The sequence below is a fragment of the Caretta caretta genome, chromosome 9 (assembly GCF_965140235.1).
Source record: "Caretta caretta isolate rCarCar2 chromosome 9, rCarCar1.hap1, whole genome shotgun sequence".
Taxonomy (NCBI): domain Eukaryota; kingdom Metazoa; phylum Chordata; order Testudines; family Cheloniidae; genus Caretta; species Caretta caretta.
Window position 1 is genome coordinate 47,932,505 of NC_134214.1, and position 25,578 is coordinate 47,958,082.

Consider the following 25,578-nt stretch of genomic DNA (forward strand, 5'->3'; position numbering starts at 1 on the left):
AGGGGAGTGGAGTGGGAAATTACAGATTTCTTTGAGCTGGCCATGAGATTCCATAGTTCCTATCATACTTTGTTCCCCAGTCTGTGCCGAGGGTGGGCCGGACCTGTCTACTACAGGTGCCTTCAGGCGGAACTAGTGGAGTAAGGGAAATTAAGTGAGATCTGGAAGTATTTTTTTTTAAAACAGCCACCCAGATCTCTCACGCAAGAATGCTTTTGTGGGCCTCCAGCTGCTGCAGGCTCACCATCTCCCTTTCAAAAGCCAGGAACACAATAAGAAGCAAGCAAGAGGGCACTCAAGCATGCAGAAACTCCAACAGGCAATGGTAGTGTCAACCTGACACAGTCCTACATGGGTCACTGCTCTAACTGGCATGGAAAGGCCCTGCAAAAAGCAAATACTTTACCTCACTAATAAAGCAAATAAATATGTTTCCCTTGGAGCCATTGTGCGGGCACACACACACACCCAGTCTGTTATACTGCAAATACCTTGGACTGCATCTTTCTGCAGGAACAGAAGAACTGGGTCCAGAGAACTGGGTCAAACTTCCATAGCTCTCCATACTTCCACCCCAGCCTACACCTCTACCCTCCCTTCCCTGGTGTTTGCTGTTGATTCATTTCTGGTCACTCCCTTTGCCACCCACCTGGAAGAAATACTGTTGGAATTTCATGCTCAATAGAGGATCACAAACTTTGGGAAGCATTTCATTTTTACTCTAGAATAGAGATGCAGTAGTTCAAATGTGTTTTTTCTCCACTGGGCAATTATTGGATTGCTGAGGCTCATCCTCATCAATAATTTTTTTAAATTGTCTGCCTGGAATTTTAATCAAAATACATATTTATGTAAATATATATTATGGGAAGGTGTACAAATGTGTTTTCACGCTTGGTAGCCAAAGACCCCTGGCACCAGTGTGTGGATGTGCTGCATCATTTGGTTTTTGAACTTGTGAGCAGTTTTTCATTGTAGTTTACCATTGGCCACAGTGCTGTAATGAAATAAACATTCAATAAGTTGGTCATAAACCGCCCCCCCCAACCAACTTTGTACCTCCCTTCACGCCACACCACATATCTACCAGAACCTCTTACTCCCTTGGGGGTTAGAGTACATGACCCTTGCGGGTCCCTTCTAACCCTATGACTCACCATTGGCCAGGCGGCTTCCTTCAAAAAACAACTCCTGAAGATCCATCTACTCCATAAATCCTTCTGGCAAGAATATGCTCATGCCTGTGTTTGCTTGTATTACACTGTGTTCTTGTGAGCCAATTGGGGCAGGGACCCATTCGCGGTTTGACACACTGCACCTCTTTTACAGGGCCATGTACACAGAAAATGCTGTATAATAAGGATAATCATGCTTTCTAGCCACCTGGACTTGCCAGAGATTATAAGAGCAATCTCCAGCCTGTTTTATTTAGAATTCTCAGAAAACATTACAACTCCGATGGTTCACGGCCCACTCCTTGGTTAATAGGACATTCATGCATCTCCCCTCTCAACATAGGTTTCAGAGTAACAGCCGTGTTAGTCTGTATTTGCAAAAAGAAAAGGAGTACTTGTGGCACCTTAGAGACTAACAAATTTATTTGAGCATAAGCTTTCGTGAGCTACAGCTCACTTCATCCCTCTCAACATAGTAAACTTGAAATTACCATTAGTGGCCATACTTATTGGGCCTAACCCTGTAGTTCTGATGCAGGCCAAATTCCCCCCTCCCCCTTCTTAAGATCTGGTCTTCTTCCTGCAAGTGATCTACTGGAGCTACCCCCGTGTTTGAAAGGGAACCGGCTGGACCACGTAAGATTTCAAGAGAGGGAGTGACTGAGGCTTTCTTGGCGGTGAGAAATCCAGCTGCATGGGGCAGTGCAAGAGAAAGAGCTACCTAGGAGAAGAGGCTGGGATTGGAGGCGCATGAGTGGTAGATATTAACTAGACTGGAGTGCGTCCAGGGAAGGTCTTGAATTCCAGGAGAGCAATCCTGAACTGGATCCAGGAGTGCTGTAAGCAAGACACGAGAAGTAATACTTCTGCTCTACTCCGCACTGATTAGGCCTCAGCTGGAGTCTTGTGTCCAGTTCGGGGCGCCACATTTTAGGAAAGATGTGGACAAATTGGAGAAAGTCCAGAGAAGAGCAAAAAGAATTATTAAAGGTCTAGAAAACATGACATATCAGAGAAGATTTAAAAAATTGGGTTTGTTTAGTCTGGAGGAGAGAAGACTGTGGGGGGACATGATAACAGTTTTCAAGTATATAAAAGGCTGTTACAAGGAGAAGGGAGAAAAATTGTTCTCCTTAACGTCTGAGAATAGGAGAAGAAACAATGGGCTTAAATTGCAGCAACGGCAGTTTAGGTTGGACATTAGGAAAAACTTCCTAACTGTCAGGGTGGTTAAGCCCTGAAATAAATTGTCTAGGGAGGTTGTGCAATCTCTATCATTGGAGATTTTTAAGAGCAGGTTGGATAAACACTGGTCAGGGATGGCCTAGATAATACTTAGTCCTGCCTTGAGTGCAGGGGACTGGACTAGATAACCTTTCGAGGTCCCTTCCAGTCTATGATTCTATGATCCAGAAATGGGTAGGAAGCCAGGGAAAAAGACAGAGGATGGCATAGTATGATATGAGAAAGAGAACAATCCGGCCACAGCATCCTGGCTCCCCAGAAGCTGAGAGAGCAGGGAGGTGCGGTTTTCAGAACACAATGTGCTGATGGCCCAGAGAAGGATTTCAGGAGAGACGGGGTAGGGGAGGAATAAGGGGTAAAGGTAGGGATGACATTATTGCAAAGCACAGGGGATACCAATGATGTCCATTTTCAAAGGAGCATCCCGGGCAGTCTATTAAATAATGTTGGGCAGGTAACGGACACCACATCTGCCCACATACTGGCTGCGTTGGTGAGTCTGAATGGCACTATATGAAAATCACATTCATTCTTGCTATTTGGTGCTGAAAAAGGCAGCCAGGCGGGAAGGGGTGGAGGAGGAAACAGCAAAAGAAAAGCAATCCATTTCATATGGCTTCGCAGCCAGGACAAAGGCAGGCGATAAAAGCCATTTGCTGACAGGTGAGACATGGCAGTGAAGTGTCAGCTAAGGTGATTCTCAGGCAGACACTGAATGCACCTGTCCACTGTGGCTCAGCACTCGGATGGAAAGGCTTGTTTCAAAGTGAACATAAGGAAGACAATCTCTTTGTATTGCGAGCTGGTGCCAAACTCAAACAGGCAGCAAAACAGTGGGAAGCCATCAGGGCCTTGCCCCATGTGCTGCAGATCTGAATAAGCACACAAGCCCTTGAAGATGAGAGTGGGTCTTGTCCAGCATGCGGGATCTAAGGGACACTTGTTGAGGTACACTCCTAAATTTCTCCGCCCAGCTGGGTCTGTGGGGTGAGAGTAGAGCACCCAGCTGTCCTGACACTCTGACTTCATGTTAGCAGGACTTGGGAAGCCAGTAACACTCCCATGGCAGCCATGGGGAGGTTCTACCAGCTTCTCAATCTGCTGACCACCATCAAAACCCATCCCATGGTTGTAGCTCACAGCCTGGACTCTGGCTCCCTGGCTGCTTCTAGCATTGCAGTACAGCACCCTCTCTCCTTGGCTGTGCACTTCAGCTACCTGGCACTCCAGAGCACTCTCCTTTGCCACAAAGTTCCCCATTGCCCAGGTCTTCCCGTGGTCAGAACTAACAAAGCAGAAGGCATGTGGGGTGGGTTTTTTCCCAGGGTCAAGTATCCGATAGGCGTAGGCAGGAATCACGAGACTCCGAGCCTCATTGAGCAACTGTAAACCATGGCCTGGTCCCACTGCAAAGGTGGCCCAGTCCTTGTGTGCTGTGCCAATGACAGTCTCAGTGAGATCCTTCGCGGGGCTCCAGGAGCATCCATTATCAGTGCTGGTGACCTGGCACAGATGGACCAAGTTGGTCTTTGTCTTGATCTGGTAGTTTTCAGAGACCTTTCCTGGGACAGCTATAAAGAACAGAATGAGGTTCCCAGTGACTTCATCGTACACAGGACATGGGTTCATGGAACGGTGGCCCTCCAGCTGCGCATTGACAATGGTCTCCATTTTATTCCACTGCCATGTGGGAGTGCAAAGGGGGACAAGGGGAAAAAATAAATCAGTGTTACAGAGGAAGGATCCTTGTATAAAAGATACAGGCAGGAAACAAGAGGTGGAAGAAGAAAATCTAGTGGTTAGAGCAAGAAACTGGAAGTCAATGGTTTATGCCCCAGCGCTGCCACTGACCTGCTGTGTTATTCAGAAAGCTAAATAACGAGACTGGTTTTCACAGGTGCCAAGCACCTAGAGATCGCACTGAAGTCATTGAGATGCCTGAATATGGAGTCATGTACCTAGCTTTTGTCATCCATGTTTGAAAACTTTGACTTAGCGACTTGCCTGAAGAGACACAGCAAGTCAGAAGCAGAGCTGGGGTACAGATCCCACAAGTCCCAATTCTCTCGGTCTTTTGTTTATATTTAATAGCACACAGCATGGCCATAGAATCACAGGGCTAGAAGGGACCGCAAGGGTCATCTAGTCTTTGTACTAGTTGCACTGCAACTAGAAGATGATTCCCAAGTACAGCCATTGATTGATCATTTTTAGCCTGTGTCTTTACCTGGCATATTTAACCAATATTTTCCTTTGTGGGGTTTGTATATTTTTATTTTAATAAACCTCAGCATGCAGACAGAAATCACCAAATCTCTTTCTGACCAGCTGAACTCTATCTAACTGAATTATTGTGGGGTTACATGTGTCATTATTACTGAATATATATATCACTGTAGTGCTCTGAGACCCCACTAGTGATAGGCAGAGACAGGGTCTTGGTCCTGAAGAGCTTACAATCTAAGACAGTGGATTTCAACCTCTGGTCTGTGAACCCCTGTGGGTCCGCAGCCTATGGGTAAGATTTCCAAAAGGGCTGCACCTCCATTTGAAATTTTTTAAGGGTCCGCAAATGAAGAAAGGTTGAAGACCACTGATCTAAGACAACAAGCCACATCTGAAGGACCAGAGGAGAGGGATATAATCCCACAGATACTGTATTTTAATATATTTGCAGCTGTTAGAAGTTATTACAAATGGATCGAGCATCAACTGCCCCCAGCTTGCCACCAGCCTAGCTGTCATTAACAGGTGAATTATTAAGTTAGCCAATTCACTTTGATGGGCTACACACATGAACCAGTTCCCATATGCACATCCCATACACACTTTTGTGCGGTGTAGCGATTTTTGACTATTTGTAAGCTAGATATTTGTTTTACCAGAATGAAAAGTTATTTGCCTCCTGTTTTCACCACCTCCCACCAGGCTTACCCCCCAGCCCGCCTCTCTCTGTCTTGTGTCTCTGGATCCACTCCAGCAGCCCCTCTGTTCCTGTCTCTCTCTAGCTGGCTCCCTGAACCACAGTGGATATCCCAAGGTGCACCAGCAAGCCTATTACACCCTCATTTCTCTGGTTCCCTGTCCTGGCCCCACACCCAGTGTACTGCCCCCCGAGTAAGTGAACCAAAGCCAAATCAGCTTTAATGAAATGTGCATTACCTGAACACAGTGGGTAGTCCCATCGTATGTGCCTCTGCGCATTGCTATCAGCTTGGCGTGTTCATCCACCTCATCCTCCCGCTCCTCGGCGAATGCCAGGATGGTGCAGGACTGCGGCACATAGAGCAGGGCTGGGATTCGATAGCTCCAGAATCCCTTTCGGAACAACGTCTCTTCTTGTAGGACAGGAAGTGAAGCCATCAGGCTGTGGGAACGGGGAGAAACGTGTCATGGTTTGATCTACCTATCACACAGCATGAGAGACAGACAGTGTCGGCTTGCCAGTCCAGCCCTCTCCCCTGGCAGACAGAGGACCCATGAAATGCACTTTCTGCAACCCTATTTGGCTTTTTCTCTTTCACCTGGCTCTCTGTACAAACCACTTCATATAATCCTAGCCACGCCACTGACAGTACAGTGCAGGCTCAGCCCAGGGCCTGGCTGATTTTAATAGAATGGAATAAAATAAGCACATTAAATAAATTAATTAAAATGTGCCCAGAAAATAAAAACAAACCCTTTTAGTTAATGAAATTCAAAGGCTGCCTTTGTTCAAATTAGAGGACTGGTGGGAATGAAACATTACAATATTTTCCCCAAAGAGTTATTGTGGTTTTTCACTATGTTTCCAAAAGCCAACATAGAAACAGGGTCGGTTCTTTTCCAGACAGCACCTCGATATGTCCCAGAAGCCAAAGACAGCCCCTCCCCAAACATGAGCTCTTTGAACCCTACAAAGCTGACTGCAACCCAGACTGACCCTGGTACCAGTCTTGTATCACGTGAGGCTGGCAGGGGGTGAGAGTACTATACGGGAAGTGGGTACTTAGTGTTATTCAACAGCAGACTGAAAAGCAATACTGCTGGGTTCCAAAGGACATCCCATTCAGTGCTTGTTAGCAAGAGGGTCAGCTAGCTGCATCCCAGGACTTAGGAGTGCGAGGTGCAGGAGCTGCTGCTGGAGAACTAGAGGGTGGGGATCACTTGGGAGCAGGATCTTCATGTTTCTAATAGGGATGTAGAAGACCAGGGATGTGGAAAACCAATCAGTGCTCTCCGGAACATATGAGCCAAGACTCAGGGACCTGGGAGACTTTACTGAATTTAATTTGAAAACAAAACCCCCTGAGTGATAGGTCTGTGGAGTCACTGTTGTGGAACAATGGGTCATGCGGTTTTCTGGCCATAGTAGGGGCCTAGCCAGAAAAAGCAAAGGACACTCGACTAATGCAAGCAACAAGTGAATGATCAGAATAGTAAATAATGGGTTTGTCGCCATGACTCTGCACTTGACAATGCCATGATGGGGCAGGGCAGCAGAGGTATTGTATCACTTATTTGATGGGAGGGCTGGCAAGAGAAGAGAACAAAAAGGGATGCAGGGGAAGATGGTTGTGCATCACAAGCTCGGAGTTCAGCCTCTGTAGGGTCTATGGGCCGGTTTTGTGCAGCTCTGCTCCATGTAACCTTGCAACAAAATGAACATCCCTGATTCTTCTCCCCCTTGCCCTGCCTTGGTGCAAATCCACTGACTTCAGCGGAGTTAATTCTGCATAGAGGAGAACCAGGCCCATGGGCTCTGAAGCAGTGTGTGGGCGGAGTGGCAGAAAGCAGGAGACAGTACACTGAGGAAGGGATTCAAAGTGCCTCCTACTTGAGTGGGTTCTTGCAACACTCTCAATGAGGGAGCATCATATCCACTCATACACACATCTTTGAAAGGGCTACTGGTGCTACTATTCCCATGCAGGACCCATACCCCTTCTGAGGAGATCTTGCTCTTCTGGTAGTTTGTGTAGGTACAATGGAGTTCTCTGATGAGGCTGCAGAACCAGAGAGAGAACTTCGTCCACCAGGAGAGTAATCTGGAGCAGTCTGAGTTTTTCTGCTCTACAAGAGAAAAGAAGATGCATTTAGCAGCTTGTCTAACTGGGCAGCTTTTACTGACCGTTGTTACAGTGGTGAGACTATCAATAACGCACCAAGTGTATTTACTCAGTAAGCTTTATCCCCCACTTTGCACTACATAGGCCCATTTTATCATCACTTGAAGGGGAAGTGCTGATCGTGAGCCACAGTGCTACAGGAGATATAAACAAAGAATATGTGTGTATTTTCACACCCTGAAAACACTGAGAATTTTGAACAAGCACTGCTAGGCAGAAATTGTTTGGACTGTATTGTATTTATCTAAGACCAGTTGTGCCTTTTGCAGAGCTACCTTGCAAGCCACAGAATCACAGTCAATCCAGACCAATGACAGTGAAGAGAGAAGTCTATTCCAGAGAGGCAAATCCTGTTCCACACTTCTGAAGTGCAGGGGACCCATATGCAGCAGAACTGTTACAACTCCACTGCACAGAAGGGCTGGAATTTGGGGAGCCCAAACAGCGGTGTACCTCTTCTGCACAGTAGAGCTCCGCTCCAAAGGGCTCCCTATGTTCTGTTAGGTGGAACGGAGGGGCTTCCCTTGGGTTAAAGGCAGAGGAAAGCGGCTGAGTCGCTGTTCTCCCGTCTTCATTGCACATGTACCTAGACCCTCTGCGCTCAGTGCCCTCCACGTGCAGCAGCGCAGGGGTTCTCAACCTCAGTGTCACAATCAGGTGTCAGAGGGTCACAGTCCCCCTGCACTTCCCACATTTGCCAAACAGGAGGGGCTGTCCCAGGACGTAAGAGGAGGTCACTGGGTGGAAAAGGTTGAGGATTGCTGCAGTAGTGGCCGCAAGTCTAGGGCCCCTGGACAGCATGAGAGGGAAAGAAAGAGGATGACAGTTTATATCAGAGACTACAGACACATTGCAGTTTACCCTGAAATTTATCTGTAAACAGCTTTCAGCCTTTCTACTTCACCGAACTTCAGAGGGCGATTCCTCTAATCCTGTTCTGTGGCACTGCCTGGCAAAGTAGCAGCCGCTAGGTTCTCTTAATAAGCTTTATGCTCTTTACAGTAAAGATTTTTAATACAGGGTTTGTTCTGTTTCATGCCAGAATTTCTGACACTGAAGTCACACCCTCTTAAAGGGAACAGCATTGGCACTGCAGTAGGAGGGAAACTGGGGGAAATGCATCCTCCTGCGAAAAGGAGGAGAAATAAAACACACAAAATCCCAACAAGAGATTACATGGAAGGTGTGAAAGTCCTTTTCCTGGCGTTGGCAGAATTCAAGCTGTACAACATGCTGTGCTGGTTCTGTCTGAGGATGGACACACCTGCTGATGGTCACACATTAGTCCCTGGTGTTACTCTGTCACCTACAGAGCAGCAGGGAGGAAGGATTGCACCTGCACTTTCTCTTTTGGCCACTAGAGGTAGCTCTCAGAGCTGAGGAGGGGCAAAAAGTAGGTAGGGAGGGGCAAAAAGAAGGGAAAGAGGAGATGAGAGAAAGTGAGGCACAGGCTAATAGGAAGTGGGAGAGGGCTCAAAGCAGAGGCAGCGTGTGAAAGATGCTACGCAGAATTTTGACAACTGCCTGAAATACCCTGAGATCCAGGACAAAGCAATTGTATCCAGCACATCCAGAGAGCAAAATGGATTAACACAGAGACCGGACCAATGCTGCATTCAAGCTTCAGAATGAGCTTAATTTGTACGTCAGAAAGGGGCCCTTGCTGCCTCCTTCTCTCTGCCCCCTTCGACAGCCCCTGTGGCCTGCCTATAGGGTAGAGCCAGCCCATCTGACAGCAGGGGAATGGTGGTGGGCTGGAACACAGCTCTCTTGGAGGACACTTTAAAACAACAATGCAAACACTGCACCACTGGCCTCAGCTTCTGTAAAAGCTTGTTCCTACTAAATGTAAATCTGGGCCTAAGTTAAAATGCCAGCTTGCTTTAACTGGGAGGCAACATGCAGAGGGAATTGTGCCCTCTCTGTCCTCATGAGAAGGATCTGCTGCTTTGCCCTGGAAAATATCCGTTCCCGAAGGGATTTCAGATACAGCTCCAGAAAGCAAGTATGTTTGTTATTCAGTATTGAAAAAACCCAAAACATATAGGAGCCAGAATCTGTTGCAGATGAGCATAGAACTCTTTTTCAGAGTCTTTTCCTTCGGGAGCTGTACCTAGCGTCCATTCAAGATGAGCACAGAAATCCAGTCAGCCTCCTTTCTAGCTCAATATTGGACTAGGGAGTACTTCCTGTCTGACATTAGTCTCTTTCTGCTGTGTCACACCATCAGAGAAATCTCACAAAACAAGAGAATTTGTGTGCCACCTGGAACAGAGTCTGGGCTAAACCCGGATTAGGTCGTGAGATTTCTTAAAGAGCCAGGCAGCCGGTAATTCTTTCCAGGACAGCACTTTTGCCCAGTGTATCCCATTCAAAGTCAGAGCAAAGGGGAACTGTTTGTGAGACATGTCACACAATACAATCCCAAGATTATTAAAAGCATTCTGAGTTAGAAAAGGGGAAAGCGCCTAATTTGACCCACTGTTGAACTGGTCCTGAGACTTCTAGCGAGGTTGTAAATTGAAAGACGTACCTGCAGTAAAAACTTAATACCATGTTTGCCAGGGGTCCAACCTGCCCTAGCATGTCCTTTCCGAAACAATCAAGGTCTTCTTTTCAAGTCACTGTCCTGTGGGAGGCAGGTCCTGTAGTCTATAGGATAAGGCCCACCCAGCACTGCAGAGGCATTTACACTTACACAGACAAATCAACACTTTCCCTGCTGTACCTTTGGTGGGGTGCAGCTCAAACGACATTCCTAAGAGATCCCACAAACACTTCATGCACTTCCTCGCTCATCACAATGCTCACCCTTATGAAAAACAGGTAAGAAGCATACAGATTAAAAGAAACACCTCACCCACAGCGTCTCCTGGAAGCTGCACAGAGGGGGGAAAACACACAGTGAACTGGTTATGTACAGCGAAGGCTCACCACTAGACGTCTCCCTACATACTAGCATACTAGACCAGGCAGGATCCTTTGAGAGAAAGAGAAATTGGCAGTTAGTGTGGATAAGTGACCCAAATCCAGAGTTAAATCTGAACCACTTTCCCGTACAAGAAAACATTCCATCTGAACTGGATCAGTTCAGAAGAAAGACATTTAACTTTCTAGCAATAGCAGTTAAGCTACTCATGAGAGTCAGAGCTATTCAATAGAAGTAAGGTGGTGGGGGTGGGGGGAGAGTAGGATGGCTCTGTTCTAGTTAATGGCTAAAAAGTCAGATGGGATGTTTTTCTTCATGGTCCTGTTGTCCCTTTCTAATGTTTATTCAGTCTCTTAGATAGCAGTTCATTTCAAAGTGTTCTTGAGCCCTGGGATTGGTTTGCCTGAGTATCATACAAGTCATGGGTTCTCAGCCCAGAGAGGGGTTGCAACCAGATGTCAGGGAGTGCATGCTTATACATGAGAGGAGGTCCCAGGGTGGAAAAGGTTGGGGATCACTACTAGGGTGACCAGATAGCAAGTGTGAAAAATCGGGACAGGGGGTGGGGGGTAATAGGAGCCTATGTAAGAAAAAGCCCCAAATACCGGGACTGTCCCTATAAAATCGGGGCATCTGGTCACCCTAATCACTACTGTAAGTAAAGACTGTGGCCCTAATCCAGCCACTAGCTGCATCAGAGTGGACTCTTGCACCTTAATGGAACCCCAAGAGTGCTTGGTATGGGAAGAAAGGTATATCCACATCGATCGGAGCGAGAGATGCAAAGAGATCCAATCCCATCTCCCTGCCCCTGCAGAATTGTTCCCTACAGTGCATTTTCTCTTGCTTTGTCTGGCCCACAGAAAGATCTACAGCAGTGGGGATTCCAACACTCCCTTGGGGAGACCATTCCACAGTCTAAATCATCTCTCTGCCAGGAAGTTACCTTTCCGGGGGGGGGGGGGGTGGATGGGTGGGAACCGTTTATCCAAACAACACATTGTACACTGCAATTATTTATTAAACTGCTTTTCAGTATCCATGGAAAAACGTGTTTCTCAATGTAGACCCTAATGCTCCACTCACTCCAATGAAAATCAGGAGTGACTCAGACAGAGTCAATGGCATTAGCGAGAGGAAGAACCAAGCCCTTTATATCTATTGTTCTACACTTGTTATTTCTTTGCTCTTAAATCTGACTGTTATAATGAGAATTTGTTTAAAAAAAAGGTAAGTTATAAAAAAAAATGCAAATAGGATGTGTGGGTGCATTAATAAGGGGATGTAAAAATAATCCAGAACATAATATAATGACAGTATTTGAACAATGGAGCCCTCTCGTTTGGATACCGTGTTCAGTTTTGGGTGCTACCTCTTAAGATATAGCAGTGACTCCCGACTTGGAAAAGAAAACTGGGAAAAGGAATTTAGAAGTTAATATTGGTGAGTTCATGTGGAAAGAGATTAATAGGACTGTAAGAAAGGCTACACTTAAGGAAGGACTGAGATCTATTCAATTAAAAATTATCAATGCAAGTTATATTCCCCTTGCAAAATGCTGAAAACTGAATTCACTGACTTTGACAACTGATAGAAATGCAACACCAGTGCAGGGAGTTTAGTATATAGTGTTTTGTTGGAAGGTGTTAATGACTGCAATCAATCACAAACCTAGGTAAAAACAACGAGAAGTCCTTGTGGCACTTTAGAGACTAACATATTTATTCAGGCATAAGCTTTTGTGCGCTAAAACCCACTTCATCAGATGCATGGAGTGGAAAATACAGTAGCAGGTATCTATACACAGTACATGAAAAGATGGAAGTTGCCTTACCAAGGATTGGCCTTATTAGCCACCTGAGGACCCATAACTCCCATGGAAGATGATCACACTCGGTAACGAGTAATCGCCCATCATCATAGTTCAGGGGGATTCCCTAGGGACTGAGCGGAAACACAGGGACTGAGGCATTGACTGGTTGCAGTGTGTCTAAGCAGAAAGCCAAGAGGAAGCCAGAGGTGAAGTGGTGAATGTGGCCCTAGGAGAAAGCCAAGAGACAGAGTGCCTTGGGGTCAGGGCCAGTGTAACCACTAGGCGAATTAGGCAGCCGCCTAGGGCTCCAAGATTTGGGGGCACCAAAAAGGGCTCTGGAGGGATGAGCAGCGACAAGCTCACAGGTGGGAGACAGCCGGGCAGAGGCAGCCGGGCGGTGCCAGCCCCGGCTCCCCCGGACCCGAGGAGATGAGGCGGGCGGCAGGAAGAGAGCTCTGGGCGCCTGGGCTGTGGGGGCGAGGCAAGCCTCGGGCTGCTGGGGAGAGGGCTCCATGTGCTGCCTGGGGGGCTCTGCCCTGTCAGGGGGAGGCAGGGGCCTGCTGGTGACAGGAGCTCAGGGGGTGGACCCTGTGTGCTAGGCTCTGGGGAGAGGGGCGGCATGACATGGCTGGCCAGCCTGGGGGTGGGGGAGAAGCTGTATGCCAAGCTCTGGAGCAGTGGCCAGGGTCCCGTGGGCCGGCCAGGCTGAGGCGCAAGCGAGCTGGGCTAGAGGGGGCTGCGTGCCACGCTCTGGAGACGAGAGCAGGACTCAGCCATGTGCTGTGTGCCGGGCGGGAGAAGGTTAGGGGGGTGCTGTGTGTCAGGGGGGAGAAGGAGGGGAGCTGAAGGGAGGCTGCGTGTCTGGCTGGATGCTGTGAAGGGTGGGTTGTGTGCCTGGCTGGGGGCGCTCTTTGTGTGCTGGGCTAGGCTTTGGGGGGGGGAAGTGGGGGACCAGTGGGCCAAGCCGGCCGGGGAGGGGGCTGTGGAGCGAGGTGGAATGCGCTGGTCCAGGTTTTGGGGGGAGGTGGCGGGGACGCTGTGTGCCTCACCAGGCTCTGGGGGGAGGCGGGGGGGGTTGTGTGCCGGGGGGCTCTGGGGAGGGCTGTGTTCCGGGGAGTGTGTCGGGGGCATGGGGGAGATGGGACAAGTGTACTGCTTCACTACGGTAGACAGTGGCAATGACACCATTTTTCTTGTCGCATGCAGCCGTTAGCATGATAAACAGCCTGTCAGAATGGGTAAGTTTACTAGTTTTCGGAAGTTGTCGCCTGAGGCTAACTATTTTTGTTGAGTTATTTCAGATCTAAGACTCTGGCAATTGCTGCTGCATCATTTCGCTAATACTTTGTGTCAATTGTGTGTGAGTCAAGGAGGTGGGGGGGGGGGGAGGGCGCAAGGTGGAAGTTTCGCCTAGGGTGCAAAATATCCTTGCATTGGCCCTGCCTGGGGCACAGGACTGGCTGAAAAAGAGAAACTTTCCTTTCTGAACAATGAAACTACCTTCTGTTTGTTCCTACCGTGTCCAGGGAAACAGCACTTTGTTTACATGTTTTGTAAATAAAACAGTGTTGCACAACAGAAATACCTGACTATCATCAATTTCTCCTCCTAACAGAGATAGCCTGGCAAAGCCCCAGATAGTGCCTAATCACTCAGGCCAAGGGTCAACAATGTAGCCTGGATTTGCATGGATCCTACTGTCACAAGATTACTTGCTCCTCCAGGCCCTTTGAGGCAAGAGGGGCTTTTGGCAGTTCAGAGAGGGAGTTCATTTCTTTCTTAATTATTTTCACTCATATCTTAGGCAATTGTTCCCATGGTCACAGTGCTCCTTCCTACGGATAGAGCTCTCAGGCTTCCTGCTCTGGCTAGCTATGTTCATGGAATCCCTTATATGTACCGCTAACATTTTGTATTATACATTGCACCATGTATTCATTTTGCTGTTGTTACGAATTACACCTGGTAGGACACGCACACAACTGCTGCGAATTACACCTGGTAGGACACGCACACAACTGCTGCGAATTACACCTGGTAGGACACGCACAGTTTGAATCTAGGCTGAGGCACAGAAACAAAGTCCACAACTGCAGAGTTCCCAAAAGACACTAAGTTTATTACGCTCGAGCGTGGTGCCCCCCTGCTAGCCGGGGGGGGACCCTGAATACAAATTATGCAAAGGTTATATACTTTTTAGCAAAGCATGTTGCCCTCGTGCATCGGAAACCTTAGCCAATAAACAAACCCTTGTCTTATCTACCACCTATCCCTGCTTGGTGCATTCCTCGTGCTATACCAGTATGTTAATTACACAGCACGGTCCTAAAGCCATGCATCAGTAACTTTTATTATCAGAATGGGAGGCCTCACATCAAGGCCAAGAGACAGGGAGTTAGAAACTGACAAAAACCAGATACTGGGAGTCAAGGCAGGCTGGAGACAAGGAGGAGGATTTTCACAAGGATTCAGTATCTAAGGATCACTCCTCCTGGTGTATGATGTGCTGGCATTTAAACAATGGTGGGCCCCAAACCAAAATGGAGTCACATGTGCTAACTTTTCCTTAACACTGCATTGATCTGAGGGGAAAGTAATTATATATTTAAAAAATGGTGAGATTGGCAAGGCCCAGAGAAGGCCAAGGAAGCTGGCTAGAGATATAATGTGGTTTGCATACAAGGAGAAATTGTAAACTCAGGATTTATTTAGTCTTATAAAGGGAAGAATCATAAAGGAGTCAACTGAGAGATTTTTAGATCCTGAAGGGTACAACAAAACCAGATCATCTTTACACTGCTCCATACTACTACAGCAAGGAGACGTTGAATGCAGCTAATGGCAAGTGGGTTTAAAAGAAATAAAAGACTATCCAGCTTCATGCTGTGGTGTGTCTCATGCTGTAGATGAATCATGATTCCAGTTGAGTCTTCATTGGAACTGCTGGACACTCACAAACACTACCTCACAGACCCCGAAACCCAGCTTGCACTGCCCACAATCTCCACACAAGATCCATCTAAATCTCAGCCTGGATTAACAATCATGGAACAAGAAAAGGAGTACTTGTGGCACCTTAGAGACTAACCAATTTATTTGAGCATAAGCTTTTGTGAGTCTCTAAGGAGCCACAAGTACTCCTTTTCTTTTTGCGAATTCAGACTAACACGGTTGCTACTCTGAAACCAATCATGGAACAGACTGCTGATTGCATTGCACCCTCAGGGCTGGATCCTCAGTTTAAGTACATCGGCACAGTTCCGATCGCTTCAGAGAAGCAACACCCATTGACACCAACTGAGCGTATGGTCCATTGCCTTAAACTTGCGGAAGTCTGTGAGGCAGGAGACCAGATTCCAGAATACAGGGGAGCCAGATCTTAAAAGAGATCGGATAATTTTATGACCAACGAACATTTATAATATAGTTGTACAGGGCAAGAAGTCATGGGCTCAAATTGCAGGAAGGGAGACTTAGGTTAGACTTGAGGAAAACATTGGTTAGTCTCTAAGGTGCCACAAGTACTCCTTTTCTTTTTGTGAATACAGACTAACACAGCTGCTACTCTGACACCTAATTGTAAGGGTAGTTAAACACTGGAACAAATTACCTAGAGGGTTGTGGAATCTCTGTCATTGGAGGTTTTTAAGAACAAGTCAGTCAAACATTTGCCACGGATGGTCTAGATCAGGGTTTCTCAACGATTGGTCCGAGGACCGCCTCCAGCCCCTGAGATCTCCCTGAGTTTAGGAAGGCAGCAAGCCAGTCCCTGGTATCAAAAAGATTGAGCAACACTGGTCTAGAGAGATAATACTAAGGGCTTGTCTACACTGGCAATTTACAGCGCTGCAACTTTCTCGCTCAGGGGTGTGAAAACACACACACTGAGCGCAGCTGGGCGCCTCCAAGAGGCAATACTTCCCATCTCACAAGCACAGAGTCTGAGTGTAGCAAAAGCCTTTTAATAACAGAGAGAAACAATGTGGCATTATGTTGGGGAAACACCACTAACAGGATTCATAACACAACCCATGAGCAAAAAACCCACCCCAAGCAAATTGGGGTGTGCCCTTTCGCTTTGGTTCTTGAGTCCAGCAACCCAAAGTCACTCAAAGTCCCAAAAGTCCAACAACCCAAAAGTCTCTGTCCCTGGTCAGTGCAGCGCCAGAGTTTGAAAGTTTATCTGCAGAGTTTTACCTCCCAACCTGGGTGGAGATGGGGGGGGGGGCGCAAGTGTTAAGGGGCACCTTCTGTGGTCCAAAACAGATTACTCCACCTCTCCATGGGGCTCCGCTCCGCCAGCCATCCCACAAATCACTCTGCCCTGCCAGCCGCCCCCATGAGCCACTCCACAAACTGCTCCACCAGCTGTCCCGCAAACTGCTCCGCAACATATCTTCAGCCCCCCCAACACAATACTCAGTGATTTCAGCTCTTAGTAAGCTCAGCTCTTTTGTGATTTCAGCTTGTAGGAGGGGAGCCTCAGTGCTGGTACACCATTGGCCCAAAGTGAATTGAGCTCAGCAGTCTGTAACTAGACTCCTAATAGAATCAAAATTAACTCTGATATTTCAGTGGAGAGAGAAGGAAGTGCAATTAACATGTAAGGCCCTCACCAGGAGGGCCCATACCACCAGGTATTAATATCTATCCCCAGCCTCTCTCAACTCACTGAGTTTTAGAACCCATGTCCCTTGCCTAGCAAATGCTATTTAGTTGATGGCGAGTCCCTCCATCATAACAAAAGGCGAAGTACAGTTCCACTGTCCTTGATTCACATAATCAGGATAATAACAATTTATTCTTCCTGCCCCAATAACCGAAAAACTGGGGATCCCACAGCAGCCAAAGTGACCATTTGGGCAGCTATGGGCTCATGCTAGGTGGGGTGGGTGTGCCGATGCAAATGAGATCAGCCCCTGAAGTTCTTTTCCACAACTTGTCACAACTCACTACCAGATGTCAGGGTGGAGCTCATCCTGACTCTGCTTACATAAAATTTAGCAATCACATTGTATTATTTACAGCCATTAGAAAAGCAATAGGAGTGACTAAGCCAGTTTTCCCTACCAGATGTATTATTTCCACTCATTTGAGTTTGGAGTTCTCGCACATCGTCCAAATTTGTAGATCCTCACTCCACCATTAAAGGTTTCTATTGGGCATGTTACACATGCATTGTAGTTAAACCTTCAACCCAGACAGCATGAAGGACGTTTGAAGTGTGTTTGCACTGACTTATCTGAATAAAGGGAGAACTGTTGCTTTAAATTATGTTTGCAGTGACTCTAGAAACTAAAGCAAACAAAGTCCTAGGGAAAACTTTTGCTTTCCAACATGCTGTGATTGGTTACAGAAAGCGCTGGGGCTGAAGGTCATAGATATTGCCAGCAGGGATTTTCCACTCCAAGAATCAGATCTTTGCCGTAAGTCCCTTTAAAAAATTTTGGGAATATAGTACAGAGTCAGTGGATAAACGTCCACTAGTAAATGGATGGTAAATGACCACATGGAGACAATGGACCAGCCATGACAGATTCTCATTAGCAGGTGAGTGAAATTCTATTGTGGGAGGAGGGGTGTTGATTGATGATGTTGACGGAGCACAATTGTGAGGAAGGAATTTCAGCCAACAAACAAGGACATAAATGAGGAGTCCCAACTGGCACAGGCAGGGTGCCATTGTGTGTAGCTTATACTGTTGGAATGATAGTGGACAGAGAGGAAGGAAACACACAATTGGCACAGCACAGCACAGCAGTCACAAACAGGTCACACAGGGCATGACTTACTCTGCTGTGGGGCCCTTTGCACAAAACAGGCATTAACAATTTAGAAGAGAAAATGTAAAGATATAAGCAGCAAACATTCCAGGCACCACCCACCCAATTGACATCTCTTCTTCCAGGCCCATGACACAGGCTGTGATTTTGTTCCTGACAGCTATTCATCTGCAATCTCTTGCTAAAAAACTATTTTCCTTCTATTATCACCAGAACAAGCTTTCCCATTAGACTGCCAATAGTTCAGCAGCCAAATCCTTGTGAAATTGCTCAGCACACAATACAGTAATCCAGCAGTTCTCAAACATCATTGCACCGCAACCCCCTTCTGACAACAAAAATTACTTCATGACCCCAGGAGGGGGGCACCAAAGCCTGAGCCCCACCACTCCAGGCGGGAGGACCAATGTTGAAGCCCAGGGGCTTCAGCCCCAGGCAGGGGGGCCTGTAACCTGAGCCCTGCCGCCTAGGGCTGAAGCTGAAGCCTAAGCCCCACTGCCCAGGGCTGAAACCTGTGGGCTTGGGCTTTGGCCCCAGCAAGTCTAATACGAGCCCTGGTGACCCCATTAAAACTGGGTCATGACCCACTTTGGTGTCCCAACCCACAGTTTGAGAACCTCTGATTTAATCTACTCTTTCCCATCAGTGAAAAGTTTTGTTTGTCTGTTTTGTTTAAAATGCAAAGTCCACAGGAGCTCAAAATCCCATAAGAACAAGCTTTTTCCTGAGATTTCAAGCTATTGATGGGCTCAGCTGTGTCAGAGGCGCTATGATATATTATCTCCTCGACTGTCTCGTCCAGTCCTGGCTAAAAGCAGGAAATTGCACTAAAATTTAAAAAAAAGATTAAAAAATTACAGGAGCCTAACACTTTTGAACCTGCAAAAAGGCCAGGTTCACTTTGAGAGATGGGTGAAGGTTCAAGTCAGTTCTGATTTTCTCCAGACTGAGAAGTATTGATAAGTCCAGTTAAACTGAATGTAAATATAGGAGCATATGCAGAACAATACAGTCAGTGAGCAGAAAAGTCCTGCCCAGAGATACACAGAGTACATATTGCTATCCGCTGCCATGGTTAGGGGGACATTTTCAGTGCTGGTGAAGGGATTAGCTATACAACCTCCATTAACTTTCACAGAATTACTCGGCTCCAGCAGTTCTGTACTGAAAATTTACATTTTGAAATTACTTATTCAAAAATTTCTACAAGCAGTTGTTACCCATTGTGTGTATTACGGTAGTGCCTAGCAGCAATATTTTCAGACTTCGGAGTGACTCTAATCCTTTCACAGGGCAACGGCCCTCTGAGGCCTGAAGTAATGAAAATTGACAGAAGCCATGTCATAAACATAAAGGGAAGGGTAAACACCTTTAAAATCCCTCCTGGCCAGAGGAAAAACCCTTTCACCTGTAAAGGGTTAAGAAGCTAGGATAACCTCGCTGGCACCTGACCAAAATGATCAATGAGGAGACAATATACTTTAAAAGCTGGAGGGGGGAGAAACAAAGGTTCTCTCTGTCTGTGTGTTGTTCTTGCTGGGAACAGAAAAGGAATGTAGTCTTAGAACTTAGTAAGTAATCTAGCTAGATATGCGTTAGATTCTGTTTTGTTTAAATGGCTGATAAAATAAGCTGTGCTGAATGGAATGTATGTTTCTGTTTTTGTGTCTTTTTGTAACTTAAGGTTTTGCCTAGAGGGATTCTCTATGTTTTGTATCTGATTACCCTGTAAGGTATTTACCATCCTGATTTTACAGAGGTGATTCTTTTACTTTTTCTTCTATTAAAATTCTTCGTTTAAGAACCTGATTGCTTTTTCATTGTTCTTAAGATCCAAGGGTTTGGGTCTGTATTCACCTATGCAAATTGGTGAGGATTTTTATCAAGCCTTCCCCAGGAAAGGGGGTGTAGGGTTTGGGGAGGATTTTGGGGGGAAAGACGTTTCCAAGCGGGCTCTTTCTCTGTTATGTATTTGTTAGATGCTTGGTGGTGGCAGCAATAAAGTCCAAGGTAAAATAGTTTGTACCTTGGGGAAGTTTTAACCTAAGCTGGTAAAAATAAGCTTAGGGGGTTTTCAGGCAGGTCCCCACATCTGTACCCTAGAGTTCAGAGTGGGGAAGGAACCTTGACATGGTGGCAGAGTGGTGGGATTAACCTGAAATCATTTTGAGATCAATTTGAGATTTTTTGAACAGGAAGCATAGATTTTAAAAAGGGAATTTTTTTTCCTTTGGGCTGCTGGAAAGCAGGTTTTCAGCTGAAAGCAGTTAAAGGGTTTTTTGTCTCTGCTTGGGGGCCAGAGCAGAGACAAAAGGAAATTGTCTTTTGTGAGCTAGAGTTTTCTCTACATAAAGGCAGGGTAGTTAACCTCCTGCAGGGAACTTCGCAAGTCTTCACACACCTGAAGAAGTTTTTTGTTTTTTGTTTTTGTTTTTTACCTAAGAGCAACTAGAGGGGTTTTTTGTCTATTTGCCTGGAGACAAAGGTGTTAGGTGTTTTTTTGCTTATATTTTTTTAAGGATTTTTCTGTAGGCTGACCATCTGTAGGCTGACCATCACTATCAGAGAACATAAGTATCTGATTACAGCACAGCAAAATTTTACAAGCCAAGTTTTTTGTTTGTTTTATTTCTAACTCTCGGGTGTAAAGTTAGTTAAAAACAGAGAGGCAAACATGACAGAGCCCAAAACAGAAACAGCCAAAGAGGCTGCCCACAGGAGAGCTATGGAGGCAAGGGGGAAAAAAAATGAAGCATACACTGGAGATGGAGAAGGCAAAGGCTCAGCAAAATAGCAATCCTTCTCCAGGTACTACTTCACATCCCAGGAAGTTCCCCACCTACAAGGCAGGCGATGATACTGAGGCCTTCTTAGAAAACTTCAAAAGGGTCTGCCTTGGGTACAGCATCTCTACAGACCAATACATGGTAGAGCTGAGGCCGCAGCTCAATGGACCCTTAGCTGAGGTGGTGGCTGAAATGCCTAAGGAACACATGAACAAGTATGAACTGTTTAAAACCAAGGTGAGAGTCAGAATGGGGCTAACACCCAAGCATTCCCGTTGGCAGTTCAGAGCCCTAAGGTGAAAACCAGACGTGTCATTTACCCGACATGCCTATCACATTGTAAAACATTGGGATGCCTGGATATCAGGAGCAAGTATTAAATCTCCAAAAGATTTGCCCTTCCTAATGCAAATGGAGCCGTTCTTAAAGGGTGTTCCTGAGGAAATAGAAAGATTCTTCCTAGATGGGAAGCCCAAAACTGTAATTGAGGTGGGGGAGATTGGAGCCAAATGGGTAGAGGTGGCAGAAAAGAAAAAAACTGGTTGCAGTTGGAGCGAATACCAGAAGGGACAACCTCAGACCACACCCTACTACCAGGGGCAGCCCAAGGCCCCAACTACCCCCAAGGAACCCTCCAGATACCTTATCGTCCCACCACACCATTCTCCAGCAACCCACCTCACCCCAGTGATCCATCAGCTGGATGATGTTTTAAATGTAACGAGCCGGGGCATGTGAAGGCCAGCTGCCCCAAGAACCCCAACAGATTACAGTTCATTGCACCGGAATCACACCAGAGGTCCTCAGGCCCAGATACCCTTGGAGCAGAGGGAAACTGTGAGTTGTGGGTGGGAAGAAGGTCACCGCGTGGAGGGACACCGGCGCACAAGTGTCTGCTATCCATGCTTCCTTAGTAGACCCAAATTTAATCGACCCAGAGATCCAAGTGACAATTCAACCCTTCAAGTCCAACTCTTTCAATTTGTCCACAGCCAAGTTGCCTGTCCAGTACAAGGGCTGGTAAGGAAAGTGGACTTTTGCAGTCTATGATGATTATCCCATCCCCATGCTGTTGTGGGAAGACTTGGCCAATCGTGTGAAGCTAGCCAAGAGGTTGCGAATGGTCACCCACAGCCAGGCTAAACAAGCCGTCATGCCTAGCTCTGTTCTGAAAACTTCTACCAGGACCCGGTCAGAGGCGATGGACCCAGACCCCAGGCCAATGTTTGCAACAGCAGTAGTGGATCCAGTCCCAGAGACCCAGACAGAGCCAGTCCCAGAACTGGAACCGGCGGAACAACCAGCACCAGATCCATTGCCAGCACTGAATCCAGTACTTGCAACCCCAACGCCAGAGGGCCCCACCAAACCTGAACCGGCAGCAGCCGATAACCCTACACCAGAGACTCAGCTGGAGCCTGAACCCCAACATAGTGCACCAGCAGAGAGCGGTTCACAGTCAACGGAAACAGCCCCATCCCCTACATTGCTTCCAGAGGGACCGAGCCTAGGTCCACAATCCAATAGGAACTGATGTCTCCAGCATCAAGGGAACAGTTCCAGACCGAACAGGAAGCAGACGAACGCCTCCAAAGTGCTTGGACGGCGGCATGGAGCAACCCACTGCATCTCGGCTCTTCTAATTGATCCAGGTTTGTTGTAGAAAGAGGACTTTTATACAAGAAAACTCTTTCTGGTGGACACCAGGAAAACTGGCATCCTCAGAGACAGTTGGTAGTTCCAACTAAGTACTGGGTCAAGCTCTTGAGCTTAGCCCATGATCATCCTAGTGGCCATGCTGGGGTGAACAGGACCAAAGACCATTTGGGGAAGTCATTCCACTGAGAGGGAATGGGCAAGGATGTTTCTACCTATGTCCGGTCTTGTGAAGTATGTCAAAGAGTGGGAAAACCCGAAGACCAGGTCAAAGCCCCTCTCCAGCCACTCCCCATCATTAAAGTTCCATTTCAGCGAGTAGCTGTGGATATTCTGGTCCTTTTCCGAAAAAGACACCCGGAGGGAAGCAGTACATACTGACTTTCATGGATTTTGCCACCCGATGGCCGGAAGCAGTAGCTCTAAGCAACACCAGGGCTAAAAGTGTGTGCCAGGCACTAGCAGACATTTTTGCCAGGGTAGGTTGCCCCTCTGACATCCTCACAGATGCAGGAACTAATTTCCTGGCAGGAACTATGGAAAGCCTTTGGGAAGCTCATGGGGTAAATCACTTGGTTGCCACTCCTTACCACCATCAAACAAATAGCATGGTGGAGAAATTTAATGGAACTTTGGGGGCCATGATACGTAAATTCACAAATAAGCACTCCAATGATTGGGACCTAGTGTTGCAGCAGTTGATCTTTGCCTACAGAGCTGTACCACATCCCAGTTTAGGGTTTTCACCATTTGAACTTGTATATGGCCACAAGGTTAAGGGGCCATTACAGTTGGTGAAGCAGCAATGGGAGGGGTTTACACCTTCTCCAGGAACTAACAGTCTGGACTTTGTAACCAACCTACAAAACACCCTCTGAACCTCTTTAGCCCTTGCTAAAAAACCTAAAGGATGCTCAAAAAGAGCAAAAAGCCTGGTATGATAAACATGCCAGAGAGCGTTCCTTCAAAGTAGAAGACCAAGTCATGGTCTTAAAGGCGCTCCAGGCCCATAAAATGGAAGCGTCGTGGGAAGGGCCATTCACGGTCCAGGAGCGCCTAGGAGCTGTTAATTATCTCATAGCATTCCCCACCTCCAACCAAAAGCCTAAGGTGTACCATATTAATTCTCTAAAGCCCTTTTATTCCAAAGAATTAAAGGTTTGTCAGTTTACAGCCCAGGGAGGAGATGACACTGAGTGGCCTGAAGGTGTCTACTACGAAGGGAAAAGTGCTGGTGGCGAGGAAGAGGTAAACCTCTCCATGACCCTTGGGCATATGCAGCGCCAGCAGATCAAGGAGCTGTGCACTAGCTATGCGCCGACATTCTCAGCCACCCCAGGACTGACTGAACGGGCATACCACCCCATTGACACAGGTAATGCTCACCCAATTAAAGTCCAACCTTACCGGGTGTCTCCTCAAGCTAAAACTGCTATAGAACGGGAGATCCAGGATATGCTACAGATGGGGCTAATCCGCCCCTCTGGCAGTGCATGGGCATCTCCAGTGGTTCTAGTTTCCAAACCAGATGGGGAGATACGTTTTTGTGTGGACTACCATAAGCTAAATGCTGTAACTCGCCCAGACAACTATCCAATGCCAAGCATAGATGAACTATTAGAGAAACTGGGACGGGTCCAGTTCATCTCTACCTTGGACTTAACCAAGGGTACTGGCAGGTACCGCTAGATGAATCCACCAAGAAAAAGTCAGCCTTCACCACACATGTCGGGCTGTATAAATTTAATGTATTCCCTATCAGGCTGCGGAATGCACCCGCCACCTTCCAAAGACTTGTAGATGGTCTCCTAGCGGGATTAGGAGAATATTCAGTCACCTACCTTGACGATGTGGCCATATTTTTGGATTCCTGCGCAGAACACCTGGAACATCTACAAAAAGTCTTCGAGCACATAAGGGAGGCAGAACTAACTGTTAAGGCTAAGATGTGTCAAATAGGCCTAAACAGAGTGACTTACCTTGGACATCAGGTGTGTCAAGGAACTATCAACCCCCTACAGGCCAAAGTGGATGCTATCCAAAAGTGGTCCGTCCCAAAGTCAAAGAAACAGGTCCAATCCTTCTTAGGCTTGGCCGGATATTACAGGCGATTTGTACCGCAATACAGCCAAATCGCCGCCCCACTGACAGACCTAACCAAAAAGAAACAGCCAAATGCCGTTCAGTGGACCAAAAAGGTTCAGAAGGCCTTTAACCAGCTTAAAGCGACACTTATGTCTGACCCTGTGCTAAGGGCCCCCGAACTTTAACAAACCGTTCCCAGTAACCACAGATGCGTCCGAGCATGGTGTGGGAGCAGTTTTAATGCAGGAAGGACCGGATTAAGAATTCCACCCTGTAGTGTTTCTCAGCAAGAAGCTGTCTGAGAGGGAAAGCAACAGGTCAGTCAGTGAAAAATAATGTTACGCCATTGTCTACACTCTGGAAAAGCTATGCCCATATGTTTGGGGACGACGTTTCCACCTGCAAACCAACCATGCTGCACTACAGTGGCTTCATACTGCCATGGGAAATAACAAAAAACTTATTTGGTGGAGTTTAGCTCTCCAAGATTTTGATTTAGACATCCAACATATCTCAGAAGCTTCTAACAAAGTGGCTGATGCACTCTCCCGTGAAAGTTTCCCAGAATCAACTGATTAAAATCGTCCTTGAGATGTAGAAAATATTGTTAGTCTTTATATACTTGGTAGTATATTTAGAGGTGCATGTGTCTTTTCTCCTAGAGCTCCAGGAAGAAATCACAGCCAGCATTTCACCCGATCTGTGATCTGGGGGGCGTGTCATAAATATAAAGGGAAGGGTAAACACCTTTAAAATCCCTCCTGGCCAGAGGAAAAACCCTTTCACCTGTAAAGGGTTAAGAAGCTAGGATAACCTCGCTGGCACCTGACCAAAATGATCAATGAGGAGACAATATACTTTAAAAGCTGGAGGGGGGAGAAACAAAGGTTCTCTCTGTCTGTGTGTTGTTCTTGCTGGGAACAGAAAAGGAATGTAGTCTTAGAACTTAGTAAGTAATCTAGCTAGATATGCGTTAGATTCTGTTTTGTTTAAATGGC

General features: G+C 46.8%; 3 protein-coding genes across 4 annotated transcripts in view; 1 reads left to right on the forward strand and 2 right to left on the reverse strand.

Moving 5' to 3' along the window:
- INPP5D (inositol polyphosphate-5-phosphatase D) overlaps positions 1 to 5,637 on the reverse strand; it is a 91,451-nt gene extending 85,814 nt beyond the window's left edge. The window contains exon 1 of the mRNA XM_075132262.1: positions 5,583 to 5,637. The gene's annotated coding sequence lies outside the window, so the exon portion shown is untranslated. The remainder of the gene's footprint in view (positions 1 to 5,582) is intronic.
- On the reverse strand, positions 1,373 to 10,445 carry NEU2 (neuraminidase 2). 2 transcript variants are annotated; one of them, XM_048864109.2, is made up of 4 exons: positions 10,389 to 10,445; positions 7,342 to 7,472; positions 5,583 to 5,787; positions 1,373 to 4,100 (listed from the first exon to the last, which is right to left on the reverse strand). In XM_048864109.2, exons 3-4 carry the CDS (start codon positions 5,781 to 5,783, stop codon positions 3,156 to 3,158), a joined length of 1,146 nt encoding a protein of 381 aa, XP_048720066.1. In that variant the 5' UTR covers positions 5,784 to 5,787; positions 7,342 to 7,472; positions 10,389 to 10,445; the 3' UTR covers positions 1,373 to 3,155. The 2 variants fall into 2 exon arrangements, with proteins under 2 accessions (XP_048720066.1, XP_074988366.1); XM_075132265.1 differs by lacking the exon at positions 10,389 to 10,445 and adding an exon at positions 10,062 to 10,292.
- A 7,279-nt stretch (positions 10,446 to 17,724) lies between these two features.
- NGEF (neuronal guanine nucleotide exchange factor) overlaps positions 17,725 to 25,578 on the forward strand; it is a 106,603-nt gene continuing 98,749 nt past the window's right edge. The window contains exon 1 of the mRNA XM_075132266.1: positions 17,725 to 17,820. The gene's annotated coding sequence lies outside the window, so the exon portion shown is untranslated. The remainder of the gene's footprint in view (positions 17,821 to 25,578) is intronic.